General features: G+C 40.3%; 2 protein-coding genes across 2 annotated transcripts in view; both read left to right on the top strand.

The window, feature by feature from the left end:
* LOC117352133 overlaps positions 1 to 20,139 on the top strand; it is a 1,164,809-nt gene that overhangs the window by 700,289 nt on the left and 444,381 nt on the right. The gene's annotated exons all lie outside the window — the stretch shown is intronic.
* LOC117352124 (mucin-2-like) overlaps positions 3,803 to 20,139 on the top strand; it is an 87,251-nt gene continuing 70,914 nt past the window's right edge. Inside the window, exon 1 of the mRNA XM_033928268.1 lies at positions 3,803 to 3,912. Coding sequence (XP_033784159.1) covers positions 3,808 to 3,912 — 105 coding nt within the window. The 5' untranslated portion in view covers positions 3,803 to 3,807. The remainder of the gene's footprint in view (positions 3,913 to 20,139) is intronic.

The raw sequence follows: 20,139 nt of genomic DNA, 5'->3' as shown, positions 1-20,139 counted from the left end.
CAGTTTCGGGTAATCATTTGTATAGCTGTACTAGTCATAATTAATAAGAGACGTCTTTTATATTTATTGAGGGGATCCTTGATATGTAAAATGGTACCACAGATTACTATTTCATAAGTTAACGGAATCTCAGATTCTAAAATATTATTAATGTGTCCCCAAATTGATTTCCAGAAAATCAGTATTTTAGGGCAGTAAAACAGTAAATGATCTAATGTTCCTATGTCTAGATTATAAGACTCTGTATTCTTCCGAGCTTTATTCCAATAAAGAACATGATGGTTTAGAATTTTTTAATTTAATTGAGGGTCCTAAAATTCCCGAGCATATAAAAAGATCTCTTGATGCACCAATTACATTGAAAGAGATTCAGACAGCACTGAAGTCCCTTAGAGTTGGATCCGCTCCAGGAGGAGATGGTTATACTGTGGAATTTTATAAATCATTTCAAAATACATTATTGCCTTATTTACTAAATCTATCTCAAATTCAATTAAGTAAAGGCTGTGTTTCAGGTACTATGGCAGAATCTTTGACAACAGTTTTGCCGAAACCAAATAAAGATCCTTTATTGGTTTCAAATTATAGGCCAATATCTCTGATAAATGTTGATGGAAAACTTTTGGCTAAATTATTGGCTCTGCGTTTGGCTAAGGCTCTGGATTTGTTGCTCACAGACATTCTTCACATAATACCAGATTGGCTCTTCATATGTTAACTTTAACAAAACCCATGGAAGATCCAGCATTCTCTGTATCTTTGGATGCAGAGAAGGCATTTGATCGTGTGGAATGGCCTTTTATGTACCAAGCAATGGATTGGTTTGGGATAGGTTCCGGATTTATTCAAATGATTAGAGCTTTGTATAGCTCTCCTAAAGCCAGATTGTATATAAATAATACTTTTTCAGATGGTTTTAAGAGGGATGTTACTTCAAAAACTGTTTTAATATGTTATCCATTTGAGAATAAGTAACCCCATTTTCATCAGTAATAGCCACAATCTTTACTTTTCTTTTTATGTTGTTTTTAAATAATTAGCTAGTAATCTTCCCGTTTTATTCGAGTTTCCGTAATACATTGCCTGTTGATGAAATAATTCCTTCCTAGCCCATTTAGAAGAAATGTCATTATATTTATATTTAGCTTTTAATAGGGTCTGGAATATATCATATTCCCAATTTACAGTTAATTTTGTTTCCCCTTTTTTTTAGATATATTCTGAATGCCTACTATTAAATCTCTATCTACTTCTTCCGTCTGTGAAAGAGGCCTGTATATCACACCAATGTAAATATATTCACTATTCCCTCTTTCCAAATTGATCCACAGTGCCTCTTCCTTGCCCTGCAGATCCTGCAATTATTTGGCTTTAATATGATCTTTAACATATAATGCTACTCCCCCTCCATGTCTCTGTGATCACCACTATATCCAACTCCTCTTCTTCCATCACAGCTTCTAGATCCAGAATCTTGTTTCCCATACTTCGAGCATTATACTGCTTTCCAGACATTGCCCCCTTTTCCCATCCGTGTAGAGGTATTGAGTGATTTACTTACCTGAGGGCTTATACTCACCCAGGAGCTTTGATCACCCTGCCCTATCACTTCTAGTATAAAGCCCTCTTTAGTAGATTAGCCAGCCTCCTGGCAAAGACACTTCTTCCCTTGTTTGATAGATGCACACTATCCCTGCTCAGCAGCCCTTGGAAAATCATCCCATGGCCCAGGAAGCCAAAACGCTCTCGACGACACCATCCACGTAGCCACACATTCATCTCCAGGATGCAAGCTTCTTTGCCCTGGCCTTTACCCTTGACAGGAAGGACGGACGAGAAATACTACCTGCGCACTTGACTGCTTCACCTTCTCTCCAAGAGCCACAAAGTCACTTTTGACACATTCACAGGGGTACCTGGCAGTATCATTAGTGCCAATGTGGGTGAGCAGCATCGGATAGTAGTCATCATGCTTGATGAGTCTCTGCAACTCTCCGTAACATCTTGGATTTTGGCACTAGGCAGATAGCATACCTCTCGTGACATCATGTCTGGTCTGCAGATAGATGCTTCTGTACCCCTCAGAAGGGAATCACCAACTAACACTACCTTATGCCTTCTAGTGGTCACGGATCCAGTAATTTGGGGGATTTCAAGTTTTGGTCCTTCCTGTCCTTGGGATGTTCTCATCTCCTCCACTTCCAGGACAGCATACCGGTTCTTCAGTTCAAGGGAGGGGGGAGTCACAGTACCAATCTTGCAGTGTTCCATAACCTGAGTCCAGCTGCACAGCCTCTTCTTCCCCACTACTGGAAATCTTTGACGCCTCATGAACCATTTCATCGATGTACCTCTCATTCTCACAGATGCTTCTCAATCTTGCCACCTCCTCTCTCAGTTCTTTTACTTCCTTCATGAGGGATTCAAACTGAAGACAGCTTGTACATGGAACTACTCCCTCTACCTGGGTAACATTTTCTGTCTGCACAGAGACAGAAGTTGTAACCTGGGCAGCAGCTTTGGTGATGCGATGTTTCCAACCATACTGTGGTGCAGAATTTATACCTGGAAGAAAAAAAAAAAAAAGAAAGGGCAGAAAAAAGTACAGGTACTCGTCGACTTACGACCATAATTGGTTCCAATTGACAGGTCATAAATTGATCGGGACGCAAGTCGGCCTATGTTAGACTAAGGTAAGAATACTGTATTAGACTGGGTAATGATATTGTAATCATCTTAAAGTAATATTTTATCAACATTTTCTTACTTTCTAAGTCAAGCACAGCACAGTCCCTTTGTGGTGAACATTCATTGTGGCGCCTCCTCCTCTTTATATTATTACTGCTGCGTAGCGAGACTTGGGAGTGTGGGAGACTGGGGCTGCTAACAGCTGGCGGGGGGAAAGTGTAGTAAATGCGTCGTAAAGTCGAACAGTCATAACTTGAATAGGTCATAAGTCGATGAGTACCTGTAATGCCCTGTTCCAGATGCAGACAGTAGTTCACAGGTTGCTATCAGTAAAGAAATGAGCTAGGGGGTGGGCCTGCCAGAAACTCTCTTTAATGCTGATCCTCTGCAACCTCTCTCTTAGAACCAGGCTTACTGAAGGTTAGGCACTAGGCCAGCATTCCTCCCCTCAAGGGTCACCTGTGGAGTCTGATCTCTTAAGAAAGCCCTCAGAGTTCAGTCCTCTGAGAACAGGAAAATAGCTAATGTATTCAAATGTATCTTATCTTATGCTACCAATGAAAAGGCAGGTGCAAAATCTAAAGATATAAATATGCATAGAGGAACAGAGCACAGGAAGTTCTAGCAATTCACAGAAGACTTTGGCAGGGAATTTGTGCCTCTACAGAAGCCATGAGAAATTCTACACTTTGTTGGGGATATGTGGATCTCATATTCTGTGCTCCAGTGGTCTCAAAGTCAAACCCTTTGCAGGGCCACATTTTGGATTCATAGGTACTTGGAGGGCCTCTGAAAAAATAGTTAATGTCTTATTAAAGAAATGACAATTTTGCATGAGGTAAAACTCTTTATACTTTCTAAATCTTTCCTTGCGGCTAAGTCTTAATAATAATATTGTCATTTATAGCTAAAGAGACATATGATCAAGAAACTGTTAATTTTACTTTTGTGATTATGATAAACATACCGAGGGCCTCAAAATAGTACCTGGCATGTGGCCCCTGGGACGCGACTTTGAGACCACTGCTGTGCTCTGTAAGGAAAACAGGAGATTTGTAATTGGAGAACGTTTTCTTGTCTCCCAGCTTCTGCAGTAAAGGCGAGTGGTATTGCAGGAGCATGGCCTGCTCTAAAACCTGTTCCATTGAGGGCAGCACCCACTTCACCACATTTGACGAGAGGAAGTTTACTTTCCATGGCAACTGCCACTATATCCTTCTAAAGGTGCCTATTTCATTTTATGTCTGTGTGAGCCCATTACAATAGCCTTCTTCACAATGGTTGATGACATCTACCTTCTATAAATCCATTTATAACGAACACATAACTCCTATTCCTTTGTTCTGAAATTTGACTTTGTGATTACTCTACTTTTTTCTGTCTTTTAAAGCTCTGTTTTCTTTTTGGAAATTATAAAACTGTCATTGTAGCAACAATTTCCTCACATACAAAAAAGATCAACGATCATTGAGTGATTGCATTAGTGTTTAAGAATATAAAAGCCAGTACAGAAAACTGCACCATGATGTCATCCATCAATGTGAATGTTATTATTGCAATTCATCTTAGATCTACGTTAGCAATACTGTATTTCATTCATCTGTGCCAACAGAGAAGTCATTACTATGAGGTAATTACTGTACTTTTGAGCCAAAAGGGGGAACATTTAATAATAAGGGAAGATCGTCTTATCAACAGTTTCAAAAGCAAATTAAAATGTTTTCTTTTTAAAGATGCGTTCAACTGCTCATTTCCCTCTCTTTTCTTAAACATTAGTATTTTGTTAATATCAGTTTGACTGTTAGTGTTGTCATTTCCTTCTCTATCGTTCGTTCCCTTTTTCGTCTTTCTTTCCTATTACATATTATACTTCTTTCCCCATTTTCCCTTCTGGGTCTGTTCATGTTTATTGATTAGTGTATATCAATCACGTTGTCCCCCTGAATTGCAAAATGTTTTTATATGTTTTTTAGACTTGTACATTGCTTTGCATTACGATTTAGCAATTCATCAAACTTTTAATAAAACTTGAAAACTTGAACTTGATAACACTGAGACTACCAAATGAGACAATTGCTATTAGATCACACGCAAAAACTCATATGTGCCTCTATCAATAAGAGGACAATGGGAAAACATAAGAATTGCCACTGCTGGATAATTATAGAAAAGTGTTTAAGGGTTATGCAACTATGTGGCAATATTCTATAAATCTACATGAACAATTAACACCAACATTTAAGCACCTTGTTATACAAGAATGTGTAAAGAGGTATCATATAATCATGCCATAAACACCACTTGTTTCAGTGTTAGATTCTGATCTCTTACCTCCATGCTAATAGGGTATTTATCAAGCTGCTTAACAGCTGTAATATATAATATTTGCTTCTTAATATGTGTTAAAGGGCACTAACAAAAGTTATATCACTATAACACACAGTAGTTTGAGTTACTGGAGGTGACATACTAATAAGCTACAAAACACGCAAATGCATAGAAATAATCTAATTTGTATTTAAATGCAATAATATGGGTTGAGGTGAACAGAAAAAAAAACTGCCATAAAAAATGGGGGTAAATTATCCATCCTAGAGCATTGAATTGCAAAGCTATGGCCCAATGCTCTTAAGTAAGGGGTTGATGGCTGCCAAGAGAAGCTGATCCTTCCCTCTACCCCCTGCCCAAAGTTGACCACCCACTACCACCTGTTCCCTGGAGACCCACCAACCACAGCCCCCTCCTCAGAACTTCCTGCAAGAAACCCCTTACATCTGGAACAACTTACAATAATCATAAACGCCCAGATTCCCTATTGGTCACCCAAAGTTGGGCACCCAGGGAAGATGCACACACAAATTAAGGAGTTTAAGGTATCAACAATCAATGATTTGTAATCTAGATTTGAGTGAGCATCTGTCTGAGCACTATTCTATGACACTGCAAGTCTAATTTCAAGTGTAACCCAAAAGGGAGTATGGGAGGGACATGGGAAGATCAGAGGCATTTCTAAAGTCTAGGTGCAGTGTTACAGAATTGGGGGAAAATGTGCCCAACTTGCATACAAGGTTTCAGTAGGTGTATGTTCTTGCACCCCAACTTTGGGCATAGAAATCCATGCTAAATGCAATTCTACAAAGAGAGCGCAGCCCAAAGGACTCTTTATACAATAGTACTTACCACAAATTTTCCTGGTGCCTAAATTTGAGTGCAGTTTACTGGATCTAACCCAAAGTACCCAACCTCCCACAACCCCCTTCATGAGCCTACCTTCAAACTTCCCTGATGTCTAGTCAGTGGCATAGAGAGGCACCCCACCCCCCTGCCCTCTTTTTCACCCCCTACTCCTTCCCACTGTGCATGCACCTTCCCTTCCCTGGTAGGTGATATAACCTTGGATCTCCCTCTCACATCATTTCCTGGTGCTGCAACCAGGAAGTAACTTCAGGGGAGGGTTGAGGCCAGCAAGGGCAGCTGGTTTGAGATGCTCACACTGGCAAAGAGTTAAAGAAGTATGGGTGGGGGGGGGATGGAGAGGAGGAGAGATGCCGGAGCCCCCACCAAAATGACACCCAGTGCAGTCCACACCCCCTGCCTCCCTTACTATACCACTCTATCTAGTGAAGTTGAGCATAAGCAATCCTTAGTCTATCCTGCCTTTGGGTTCAAAATGATGCCACCAGCCTATAGTGGTAGTCTTATGATACTACTATTAGGATCAAGCTTCTATATAAGAGATGCTTGCAAGTAGGGAGGGACTCATGGGAGGGTGGAGGTCACTGTGTGATTGGTGTGTCATTTTAAGTGGTGGGGATTTGCTTGGGAGGATGGCATATGATGCAGGGGGGCGGGTCTTCACGTGGGGGTGTATGAGATTGAGAAGGGAATATTTCAGGTATGGAATAAATCTCATAGGGGGCTCTTTGTGTGGGGGCATATGATTGGGAGTTTTCCTCTAGGTGGTGGGGCAAGGGATTCAGGGGTTCTTCTGGGTAGAGAATATGTGATTAGGGAGCCTCCAGGAGGTGAGGTGGTGACTTGAGGGCCTTTAGAAGGTAGAGTCGTAACTAGGAGATGGACTCAGGGGCCAGATCAATAGGACTTTGCCCAGCACCTTTAAAATGTGTCTGGGAGCATTAGACCACAGCTTTGCTGCCAGATTCTCTTGGAAGAGGACTTAGTAATCTGCGGCACTGAGCTATTGTCAGTTGGAGACTCCATTGATAAATTATGGTGTGATAAAAGCCTGACTTTTACTATACCTTAATAACATCTTCCCTAGTGCCCAATGTGTTCATAAACAAAAAATCAAAATCACTTTTATGATGGTTCAAGAAACATTCTTATAAAAAGGAAACACTTGAAACATGTGACTGTTCAGTGTCCAATATGTCTTATAATGACTTATATGAAGTCTGTTTGACATATATGAGTAGTATATGACATAGGAATTGCACGCAACTTATATGAGTTGGAATTGCCATAACAGTGATGTTTCCTCTTTATTATTTCACCTTTAAGAGTATATTTCACAGAACTATTAAAGCTTCCGCTTTCATGTTCTGTTTTGGGGATATTTTACATTTTGTTATGTATTGGTTGCATCAACACCAAGTAGTATATCTTATAACATTATATAATAATAATTATTATTATTATTATTATTATTTTGTTTTTTATATACCGCCAAAGCCAAAGTAGTTCAAGGCGGTTTACAACAAGAAGAGCTGGACAGTTAGCGAAGAAATAACAATGAAGTCCTTGAATACAATGAAGTCTTAGAATAACAATGGTGTCTTTGAATACATGAATATTTGTAGGGAGGAAGAGAGAGAGTGAGAGTCACAAGAGAGTCACAAGATATGTCACAAGATTTTCAACAGCCCTATTGAACTCCTACAAAGTTCATGTCCTACCTCACTATTCTTAAACCCAAATGGTGCCAGCTTGAAGCAGCCGAAAGAATTAGAAAAAAAAATCTAGGGGTGGGGGGAGTTATCAACATGGCTTACCTTTAAGAAACCTTTTGGCTCCTAGTCCAATTACTTGTATTGTCTCAGCTAGACTACTGCAATATCTTCTACATAAGAAGCAGAGTAGCTCTATGAAAAAAATTACAAACCCTCCAAAACATAGCAACCAAATTAATATTTTCAACAACCAGAAATGAGAAAATATCACCTATGTATCTCAAATTACATTGGCTCCCCATTGAAGTAAGAGCTCTCTTCAAACTATGTACAATGATCTATCTTAACCTACCCTGGACTACATGTTGAACTTATTAGAACTACCATCTAACAAGAATTATAACTGGATCAGAAACCACCTAAGACTGAAATTCCCAAACCCAAGAGGTATCAAATACTACACGATACACTCCAGAACTTTGCTGTGGACTATTCCAACACAACTGAGAACCTCTCCTTCCTACAAAAACTTCCATAGAAACCTGAAAACCTATTTACAAAATGTCTCAAGCTAAATGACCCCTCTGATAGAAGTTAGAACCTCTATATCCCTAAGAAAGATCCCAACAGACACAATAGACAATCAAACTATCTGGATCCCCATATTGTGATTTCTTTATTCTAATATAGTTGATAATTCCTGAATATAATCCCAAATACAAGAAAGTAATACCTGAATATGCCCAGTAACCTCTTAACCTGTAAATCTAATTGAACTCCTTCTTGGGTATATTCACAATTCATAAATATTTAATGTAATGTAATATAATTAAGACGTGTTATTTCACTGTTAATTCTGCTTAACAACTTAGGGGAGAAGAATGGGAACGTTATCAAAATGGGCTACTGGGATCCCAATCCCAAGTCAGCACTTGTCTTGTTTGAGGACTAGAAAGGGTAACAACCTCACTGGCTTTCAAAAAAAACCTCCTTCCTTGTCGATTATTCAATTCTTAATTTAGTTCTTATGGTAATCAAATTTGGCTAACTTAGCACAATCTTTATATACAACTGGTGCTTGTCACTTATCTTGACTGCGACAGCTGTACTCTCTTTGCTGCCCGTCTTCTCAAGTGCTATTAATGTCCTTAGTTGCCCTTGAGAAGACGGGCAGCAAAGAGAGTATAGCTACTGGATAAGTGAGCCTTTTGGAACATTATGAATATGTGGATGTATGTTTTAATATTTTAGTGATGTTTTCACTTGATATTTTTGCACACAATGAATTAAGTTGTTAATTTATGAAAAAAAAAAGATTTAAATAATGTAAAAAATGAATAATAAATTAGGTTTTCAAGACCCAAGGGTCTTTTATTCCTTGAAACTACACTATTAACATATTAACTTTCTCTTTCTGTTGGTTAATGACATCAACTTTTTCCTTTGCATTCGCGGGCCTCTGGTGAGATAAAGTAAGTAGCAGCCTTTCACTTCAGTATCAAAAAATAAATAATTTAAGTTAATGATAGTGCTCAGTGAAAGCCAAAACGAACTTTTAGGGTATAAGAGAGCAGGACTCTACCAGCTAAGGCTTGAATAAATGATCGCACTTCTCCCTCCCTACCAATAAACTGTAATGACGGTCTATTAGCCACCAGAGCAGCAAAAATAGACCACCACCTCTCAAATCTGCTGACCACGATGCCCAACTACAAAACATTCAGGAAAACCATACTATTCAAGAAATTTGTCAAATGATCTAACCAAACCGTATCAACCATTCCCAGATCCCGACGCTTACTATAGCTATCAACCTTGTAATTTCCCTGGGAATGCCCAGGCTAATTTCTTGTTGTAAACCACCTAGAACTGAAAGGTATTGGCGGGATAGAAGACATCAATGTAATGTAATGTATATAAGAGACAGTGAGCGCAAGCTTGGCATATCTTTGAAGTTTTTTGCCGCTATGCTGTTGAATGAAATGACTTTCAGTAAGCCAGCCACATTATTTTTTGTTCTGTCTTAACTTTTAATACTTGTACACTGAACAGAACACTCTTTATTTATTAGTTACCACAGGATTTTTTTGGATTTGTTTTTAAATACACTGAGTTTATAAGGTTCGGCATTAGTGTATGGTTTCTATTTGGCAAATTGATTGTTTGCTTACAAAACTGGTGCTATAAATTGTAGTCATAATTCTCTCTCTTAAAATGTATATTTTAGTCTAATTCTTATGCAATAATATTGCATTTCTTTTGCATCGATATTCTATATGGCTAGTGAACGCAGGATTGGTCTTTCCTTTTGGTTGTTGCCACCATTTGTTTGTAGCACCCTTGGTTAATCAGAAGTATTGAAGGAAGGTCTTTTTTTCAAGAGAAGTGCACTATATATTTTTTACATTTTTAATGATGCTAGACACCTTTTTGCAATTGTTTTAATAATATACAGTGAGCACAGACTTGGTTTCTTTCCAAAGTTTCTTTAGCTGTGCCACTGTCAGTAAGTTAGCCACATGGTTTTTGGTATCTTCACTCTGTTTAGATTTTTAGTAAACTAAATATTATACCCTCATTGATAGCTATTTGCCTCCACTTGGGCATTGTTTTGGGGTTTTTAAAAATCTTTGAATCATTTGTTTTAGCCACATTGTTTTTTTTTTTATGTAATATATAAATGTACAATTACCATTTGTTAGATTGATTATGTTTCATGATTATATTATAATTGTCAGTGATAATACCGATGGTGTTAGCATTCATTATTGAGGTTTTCCATTTCTAAGAGATGGGTATTTTTCTACTATAAATGGTATCAGCATTTTATTAGGTTTTGCATGCTCTTCTTAATTAGGTCTTTTATTTAGCTTTTCTGTTTTTTGTTCATAGGTTGATCATTTTTGAAACTGCTCTTCTATCTTCAATGATTTTAGTCAACACATTTTTGTTATACAAGTATTCTGGTATGTTTCTATTTTTATGCTTTACCTGGATTGTGATTTTTGTGATTTTTTTTCTACTTTCTTGATGCATTATATTTTATTTTTCAATTTATGATATATTTTATTTTGTATATGTTGCTTTTATTTATTTTTATTTGTCAATACACCACTGTTTTTATATGTACATTATTGAATTTTATATGGAATGCATGAGTACTTTTTTGGTTTATATATGTTTGTAGACTTTTGATACAGGCCTGAAGGCCAAAACATGGCTCGTGTTGTTACCAAGATTTTGTTTGATTAAACATCTTTGGAAATTCTACATTTGGTTCCTCTGTCATTTTTTAGCCATTGGAGAACTTTCTCTGCTGTTTTGTACTTTTGAGCTTATCCTATTTTCCATTGAATTATTCAGTTGTGCTATTTGACTTGTATTCCTTTCTTAATTCTGCTTTACCAACAAATCAATCTCTTGCGTTTGCAAATTAAAGCATTCTTAAACAGTGATGTCTTGGTAGTGGAAGTAAGAGGATAAAAAGATGCCATGAAGAAAGCTTAGACACTGCAGTATGTTTGAGATGAAAGGCACCTGAATTTTGGACACTTCATTTTATAATGCCATTTTCACAGATCTTCACCACTTGTGGCACTACATTGAGAAGATTTCCCCAGGGCCCTGGCGCAGGCAATTCACAAAACTTGGGGCGGAGTCAGGTCCACAGGGCTTCATAGCCTGAACTGTTTAAGATAAGTAAAAATTATATGACACCACTACAACTGATAATTGATTCTGTGTAGTAGTGCCTTATTATGAAGTGATAGTTTGTGCAATAGGTGTTGCTATGGGTACAAGAGCTATTTTGTTTTGACACTATTTACTACATGAAAAAATTTAAATAGATGGTGTGTCTGGAAACACTTTCTTTAAGAAAACTGATTGACAATTAATGACTTATGGAAGACAAATTTATTTATATTTATTTTTATGAGTTGTAATGACCAAAATAGTTTCTTTGATGATTCCTCATTATTATTAAAATTATATTTTATTAATATCTTATCACTATTTTTGGTACGTCTCTTTCACAGAACTATTATAACCTGAATTTAACAAATATACTCAAATATACTTAAATTTTGAAACACTATAAGAGCCAGATTCTGTAATTGGTGCCTAAAGTTAGGCACCAAGGGGCTGATTCTATAAACTGGTGTCCCGATTGTAGGGCACAGTAGGCATCCTACTGCTATCTGGCAGCCAATTGGGATGCACATTTTTTTGAAAAAAGCTCGAGGCAAGCCACCTCTGAAGGCGGCTGTTGTGGGTCTAGGGAAATGCCTAGGGACACCTAAGCTTGCTCAAGGCTGGGCATGGGCGTAGTTTCACCCTGAAGTGGCCTTGGGTGAGTTTAAGCATCTCCCTAGAGCCATGACAGATGCTTGAAATGTAGGCAAGGAAAATGCTGACCTATATTTCAAAACCTAAAAGTAAACGTGGCTAGCTTAGCTGATTGCGGCAAGGGAATCTCCGATCAGCTGAGCCGACAGGCCTCCTTGAAGCTGCGACTTTGGGAATTCTGTTGGCTCAGCTGATTGGGGGGAGAGTACCCCTACTGTGATCTACTGAGCCAGCTACAGCAGGGGACCCCTAGCACCCACCCCTGAAATCGGCAGGAAGGATGCCCACTCCCTCCTGCCACAGATCCTATCAAACCCCTGACACCCCTCGTTGTAGCCTGGCAGGAGGGATGTCCACTCCCTCCTGCGGACCCCCCCTCCCCCCCGACACAGCCCAGGGTAGGCTTAGAGGTGTCGAGGTGACGGGGGGGTTGAAATTTAAGGCTTGTCAACATGAGGGCAGGCTACAATGTGGGGGGGGATTCAGGGGAGTATTGGCAGGAGAGAGTGGGCTTGCTTCTGCCGGGCTCCAACAGGGGGTGTAGTCACTTCTTATAGAATTTCCCCATAAGTATATTTGGTAGACATTGAACGGTCACATTCAGATATATTTCTTTTTTCATTGTCATAGATATGATTTTGATTCTCTGTTTATGAACACAAAAGGAGGAAGCTATCAAGTGGGCTACCATTAAAATTATCACTAATTCATACAATTTTAGCACAAGTTCCATTTTGTGCATTGAGACCTACTTTTAAATGGAAGCGTATGATGAAAACTCCCTCACTCAAAAAAGGAGCATATTTATCAGCATGGGCTACTACAGTATTAAGACATGTTATTATACCACTAACTCATGCTACTTGAGCACAGGATCCATTTTATGAGAACTAGGAAGGAAGTTATGAAACTGTGTTACGGCTCTCTAAGTTGTATTATTTGCTGCTTAATATATCTTAAAGGGCATCAACAAAACTTACCATAATGCAGTGATAACTAGGTCACTGTTGGCTAAATGATGAGATGCAAAACATGCAAATGCATGTAAAGCAGCTTATTCTAATGTAAATTCTATAATACAACTTGCAATGAATATTGCAAATTGCATCATAACTGACAAGCTGGGGTTATTTTACCATCCTGGGAGTATTGGGCCTCAAATGTATGGCATCCCCTGCATAAGACTCAGACCTCCCTCATTTACATCCACATCCTCCCACAGAACACCTCAATCATACACCTTCCACCCAACACCTGCACTCTCCCGATTACATCCACACACTGCCAGCAGAAGACCCCCAACACCCCAAACAGAAGATCCCCAGAAGACAGAACTCCATCGTCAGAAGCCCACCAGAAGACTCCAACCCCCTACTCAAAAGTTCCACCCACTAAATATACCTTCCAACTGTGGCGGGCCTACTTTTACCAGATCCTGATGGTCTAGGGCAGCCATTCCCAACTCAGTCCTTGGTGCACACCAGCTCAGGTTTTGTCCCAAGTGATAGGGCTTGCGATGAAGTTAAGAGATGATAGGCTTAGGAGTAAGCTAAGAAAATACTTTTTTACTGAAAGGCTGGTAGATGCATGGAATAGTCTCTTGGTAGAGTGATGGAGGTAAAGACTGTTTCTGAATTCAAGAAAGCATGGGACAGGCATGTGGGATCTTAAGGATAGTGGATGCTGTGGATGGGCCATTTGGCCTTTAACCGACATCATGTTTCTGTGTTTCTAAATCTACCTTATTATGCATATTCCTTTTAGATATCTTGAAAACCTTTTTGGATGGTGTGCCTCAAGGACTGGGTTGGAAATGAGTGTAGGGGGTCTAGGGGGGTCTAGGGAGTCTCTGAGCAAGAGTGATTCCCAGTCACTTCTGTCCTTCATGCTCTGTATCCCAAAATTACACCCCCAGTGATAGTATTGCATTACTCCCACTAGGAGGTCATGTTTCAATTTGGGGGGGTTGGAGCTGAAAGGGTAACAGTAACTGGGGATTACTTCTGTCTAAGGACCCGTAGACCCTTCAGGGTCAGAGGGTACATTTGGTAGGTGGGGCTTTTGAGCATGCAGTTGGAGACTTCTTGGGGAGGGCTTCTTACTCAGGGGTTGGGATTTTCTAGAGGGCTTCTGATTGTAGGGATCAGGATCTTCTGGGGGTTTCTGATTGGAGTGGTCAATGAATTCAGCAGGGGGATGTGGGTGTGATTGGTAGGTTTGGGTTAAGTGGACCAGGGTCTTTTGCAGGTATGATTGGAAGGGGTACAGGTATGATAGAGGAGTTAGAATTGTCTGCAAGGCAGTGTGATTGTAATCAGGAGAACAGGGTCTTCTAATCTAATCTAATCTAATCCTTAGGTGTGATCACTGGAAACATGCTCAGTAGTATTCTATAATGGCAAAACAGGTGTGCTAATGTTTTATACATGTATGCAGCCTGAAATAGAGCATTTTTGAGGCATAGGGTAAGTTGGTGCTAGTCAGGACCTGCAACCAAGTGTGCTAGACATATTCCCTAAACTTTAAGCATGCAGATGGAATGTAAATATACATACCCAAATGTACAGTTACTACAAATAGTGACTGAATGGAGATACAGTATATCTCTTTTGACTTAGAGCTTTGTGCGTCTCAGTGCGTGGTCCTTCCTCGCTCCATTTCTAACAAGCAACCTCTCTATCCTCACCTAACCCTCTACAGCCCTACTGAAACTCACTCTGCTCCATTTTGTTCCTTTTTACCAAACACACTCTTCAATCCTCTAAAAAAAACAAAACCTGACAACCTTCCCCCCCAAGCCACTTCTTGGCCTCTCTGTATGTGCAACATCCAGTGTGAGTGTGCGTTCTTCGCTATCAATAATGTAGTTGTTACCTTTTTTCATTCTGTTCCTGTTCGTCCGTTTTGTCGTGTTAGTCATTTTGATTATTATACTAACGTGTTTAAGTCCGTTAAATTAATGGATGCTAGAATAGATGTGTAAACATTTAGCACAATGGGGCGCTGAGGCCATTCTTTCTTTCTTTCTTTGCTTTCTGCTCCCCCTGTCCAGCAGTAGTCCTTCTCCCTTCTTTTTACCTCCCCACTGTGCAACAACAGCATTTCTCTTCCCCCACCACCCACCCTTTCCCTGGTCTTCCTTCTCCCTCTTTCCCTCTCTCTCCCCCAAAAGGGTGCTGCTGCAGCATTTCGCCCGCGGTCTCACACAGCCGTTGGCAGCATTTATCCCCCCCCCCCTCCGCGGTCTTACACAACCATCGGCAGCATTTCTCATTCTCTCTTCCTCCCCCTCCCTCCTGGGTCTCACACAGCTGTCGCCAGTGCAGCATTCACAACTCGCTGCTCCTACTTGCTTCGAGCCTTCGTCACTTCCGGATCCCACCTACTTTAAGTTTCCACGAATGCAGGATCCGGCAGCAAGGAAGGCCCAAAGCAAACAGGAGCAGCAATTTGAAGGGTCCCTCCATGCCCTATCTTCTGCCAATGCCGCCCTAGCCAGGAAGCGACTTTGGCCATGCTTCAGGGCTCTAACACTGTGCTAGCCTGCTTTGCTTCTTCTCCCTCCCCCCTCATGACTTAACTTCTGGTTTTGGAGGAACAGGGTCGGGAAGGCGGCAAGCACAGCGTAGTCAGAAGTCATCCGGCGTCGGAGATCAGGAAATCAGCTGAGGCAGGCACTGCGCATGCACGGGCATGGCACCATGGATCACGGACCCACCAAGTTTGAAGTGTGCATGCGCACTAAGGGTATCATTATAATGGATTACCCTGTTCTGTTTTATACCTTGTATTTTATACACCCTTTTTAACTGATGTACACCACTTAGAAGTCTGAATAGGTGGTATAACAAATTTATAATAAACTTGAAACATTTGAATTGAAAATTAAAGCTTTTTGATTTTGTGAATAGACTGCCTTGCTTGGACTTCTTTACCCACTGTTTATCCTTTATATATGTCCATCCTTCTCATTCTCCTTCTATTATTAATGCTGCCTGGCAGTGATACCTCTTTTTGATCTATAAGATGATGGTCTCTTCAATGCAGTGAAGATAACATGTATGGAACAGATATTGACTGACTAACCAGGTTGCTTGGCAGACAGAAACATCCATGTAGTGAGCAAATCTATGATGCCCATGAACACAATGAAGAAGTATCTTACCAACTCAGTGTGCTTCTTTAGTGTGACACCCAAAGAGACATGGGGTCAGGCTTACTGTGATGTGCAGTCATAACCTGCGCCATTGCGTATTGACACGCGATTAGCGGCCGCTTTTAAGGCAGATGCTGACAATGGCGCTGGTTGGAGAATCTAGGCCATAATGATCAAAATTATATGTCTAGAAAGGGGCATTTGTTGGGGTGGAATAAGGATGTAATAAAATATATATGTTCAACTGCTAAAAGTATGTTATTCCTTCAATATGTAGGTGGAAACAGTCAGTGATTCAATGCTGGGCCATTCCCGGTAACCAGCATTGGCTATCCAGGTTTTTCAACATGGTTGGCGCATGACTGGTTAAGGCAATATTGTGACTTAACCAACCATGGCTTAGTGAACAAAGTTAGGCCTGCTTTTAATGTGGCCTTATCTGCCTTCTAAGCCTGGCTGCTTAAGTTCCAAATATCAGGACTTTAGCAGTCACACTCCTAGAATATATCTAGAATGTCCCCAATATTGCCTGCTTTTTTTCAGCGCAAACCAGGCATTTTCAATGGTGCTTAAAATGCCTGGTCATCAGCTGAGACTCATGTTAACTGGTCAGCAGCCATTCCCAGCTGGTTAACTTGAGCTGAGTATTGGCCGGATAAGATATAAGTTTAAGTTAAGTTATTATGTAAAACTAGAACATCGACATGTTGAATTGTTTCTGACTACCAGTAGTACATTTCAAAACAAAAGAACATATAAGATTTCACTTTGAAAATTGATGTAAGGCCCATGGGTGTAAAGTATGTGTGATATTTGTCCCAAGCCTAACAATGCACCACCAGGAAGACCAAAGGGCACTTGGGAGAAGGTCAGTGCAAACCGACATTAGCATGTAGACTCCACAGACCGGGAAAGGGACAGAGAAAACCAACATTGGTATATGGAGACCCAAGGTGCTGAAAGAGGGGTACAGCAAAACCAAAATTGGCAGAAATACCCTTAAGCATTAGGAGGGGGCATAGCAACATCATTAAGAACAATAACATCAATAAGAACCAATAATGGCAGATTGTTGATACCAAAATCTGCAACCGAGTTGAAACCCCTGCAAAAACCAGAAGAAACGATACAGTTAGGAGGTGAAGAACTTTTGTTTATGAAAGAGGAGCGGGACTTGGGTGTGATAGTATGTGATGATCTTGGCCAAACAGGTTGAAAAGGCAACGGTGAAAGCTAGAAGGATGCTAGGGTGCATAGGGAGAGGAATGACCAATAGGAAAAAGGAGATATTGATGCCCCTATATAAGACTCTGGTTAGACCTCATTTATGTTTATGCTTATATTGATTTAGCATTTGATATACTGCCTTTACTGAAAATCAGGCCAGGACAGTGAACAGACATAAAACAAAGATTAAGGAAAAAGAACTCCATTAGTAAAAGGAAAGTCAGCATACGACAAGAGAACACATACCAAGAGCTAAAAGTCACAGGCTTCATGATCCCAGAAAATATTCTACTCAGGATTAAGTTTGTTAAATGCCTGTGTCTGTATGGGAAACATCTTTAGTAGGGCTTTGAAATTTTTTGAGGGCTATTGGTAGGGCATTCCAAATTAAAGGAGAGACATAAAAGAAAGCAGATTTACTTGTAGATTCCAAATGTGCAAGTGAAGGAGGGGGAATGGATAACCCTTTTTCATATATTGAACGGACAGGTTATGTTGAGGATGATGATGCAATAAGATTAGCAAGCTAGAGAGGCGACATTTGAAAGAGAGCATGATGAATTAATGTTGAAAATGGAATTTCACCGGCAGCCAATGAAATTTTATCAAAAGGGGTGTAACATGATCAAATCTTTTTGCATTGAATAATCTGGCTGCAGTATTTTGGAGAAGTTGAAAACGCTTAAGTTGATATTGAGGAAGACCTGCGAGAACAACATTGTAGAAATCCAGGCTAGTGAAATGTAATGAGATGATAATCAAACAAATGGAATGGAGTCACCTCAGAACCTGAAAGCCATTTTATGCTATGGACTAGATGTGTTTTTTGAATGATACAAGTAGATCAGGGTAAAAAATGACCCCTAGATATTTAAATGTAGGAACTCATTGAATAGGAAAGTCCTCAAAAACAATAGAGGAAGAAGAAGATGGCCGTAATTTTGGATGTACTGAGCACTAATTTGTGAGACACAAGTTAATGATTCATCTATTGCAAACAGTTCTGTTGTGGGTGTATATTAATGCAGGTAAGCAAAATTAGGACTGAGCGTGGCTCACTGTAGCGGTGAAGGAAACGATCAGAGACAAGAAGACTTCGTTTAAGGAATGGAAAATGTCAAAAATGGATAAAAACTGGAAAAAGCACAAACAACATCAAAGCAGGTGCCATATGGCGGTAAGAGGGGCCAAAAGAGACTACGAGGAAAAAAATAGCCAAGGAGGCAAAACCTGCAAGCCGTTCTTTTGATACATTAAGGTAAAACGACCCGCGAAGGAAGTGGTGGGTCGTTGGATGACCATGGAATAAAGAGAGTGCTAAAGGAGGACAAAGCTATCACCAACAAACTGAACACATTTTTTGCATCTGTATTTACCGAAGAGGATATACACAACATACCAGAAGCCGACAGGCTATACGCAGGAAACGAAGACGGGAAACTGACTGGGTTGACGGACAGTCTAGAAGAGGTATGCAGGCAGATTGATAGGCTTAAAAACGATAAATCCCCGGGACCGGAAGGCATCCATCCAAGGGTAATCAAGGAACTGAAAGGGGAAAATGGACAATACTTGGACTGGAAAAGCGTCATGAGTGGAGTGCCACAGGGGTCGGTGCTTGGACCCGTGCTCTTCAACATATTTATAAATGACCTGGAAATTGGTACGATGAGCGAGGTGATAAAATTTGCAGTCAATACGAAGTTATTCAGAGTAGTGAAGATACAGAAGGATTGCGAAGACCTGCAACATGACATATACGCTCGAGAAATAGGCTGCGACATAGCAAATGAGGTTTAACGTGGATAAGTGTAAAGTGATGTATGTCAGTAAACAAAATCTTAAACACGAATACAGGATGTCCAGAGAGACCCCCCCCAGGAAAGAAACTTGAGAGTACTGGTCGACAAGTCAATGAAGCCATCTGTGCAATGTGCGGCGGCAGCGAAAAGGGCAAACAGAATGCTAGGAATGGTTAAGAAGGGGATCACAAACAGATAGGAGAGGGTTATCATGCTGCTGTACTGGGCCATGGTACGCCCCCACCTGGAATACTGCGTCCAGCACTGGTTGCCGTATTTGAAGAAGGACACAATACTACTCAAAAGGGTCCAGAGAAGAGCGACTAAAATGGTAAAGGGGCTGGAGGAGTTGCCGTACAGTGAGAGATTAGAGAAACTGGGCCTCTTCTCCCTTGAAAAGAGGAGACTGAGAGGGGACATGATTGAAACATTCAAGATAATGAAGGGAATAGACTTAGTAGATAAAAACAGGTTGTTCACCCTCTTCAAGGTAGAGAGAATGAGAAGGCACTCTCTAAAGTTAAAAAGGGATAGATTCCGTACAATGTAAGGAAGTTCTTCTTCACCCAGAGTGGTGGAAAACTGGAACGCTCTTCCGGATGCTGTTATAGGGGAAAACACTCTCCAGGGATTCAAGACAAAGTTAGACAAGTTCCTGCTAAACCAGAACGTACGCAGGTAAGGCTGGACTCAGTTAGGGCACTGGTCTTTGACCTAAGGGCCGCCACGTGAGCGGACTGCTGGGCATGATGGACCATTGGTCTGACTCAGCAGTGGCAATTCTTATGTTCTTATGCTGGATTAATGAAAATATTGAAAAGGGACAGGGGCAGAACTAAGCCCTGAGAGACACCATATTTCAAAGGATATGACCACAAATGTTTACTAATCAATCAACCTTAAAGGCTCTATTTGAAATGAAAGATTTAGAATATTGTGAATGATTTGGAGGCCCGCACCGTCAAAAAGATATAAACAGGATGGAGTCAGTCCAGAGGAAGGCTACTAA

Source organism: Geotrypetes seraphini, chromosome 19 (genome assembly GCF_902459505.1).
Source record: "Geotrypetes seraphini chromosome 19, aGeoSer1.1, whole genome shotgun sequence".
In the NCBI taxonomy this organism is placed as follows: domain Eukaryota; kingdom Metazoa; phylum Chordata; class Amphibia; order Gymnophiona; family Dermophiidae; genus Geotrypetes; species Geotrypetes seraphini.
The sequence above is the reverse complement of the archived record's forward strand: the minus strand, read 5'-3'. Positions and strand labels throughout refer to the sequence as shown.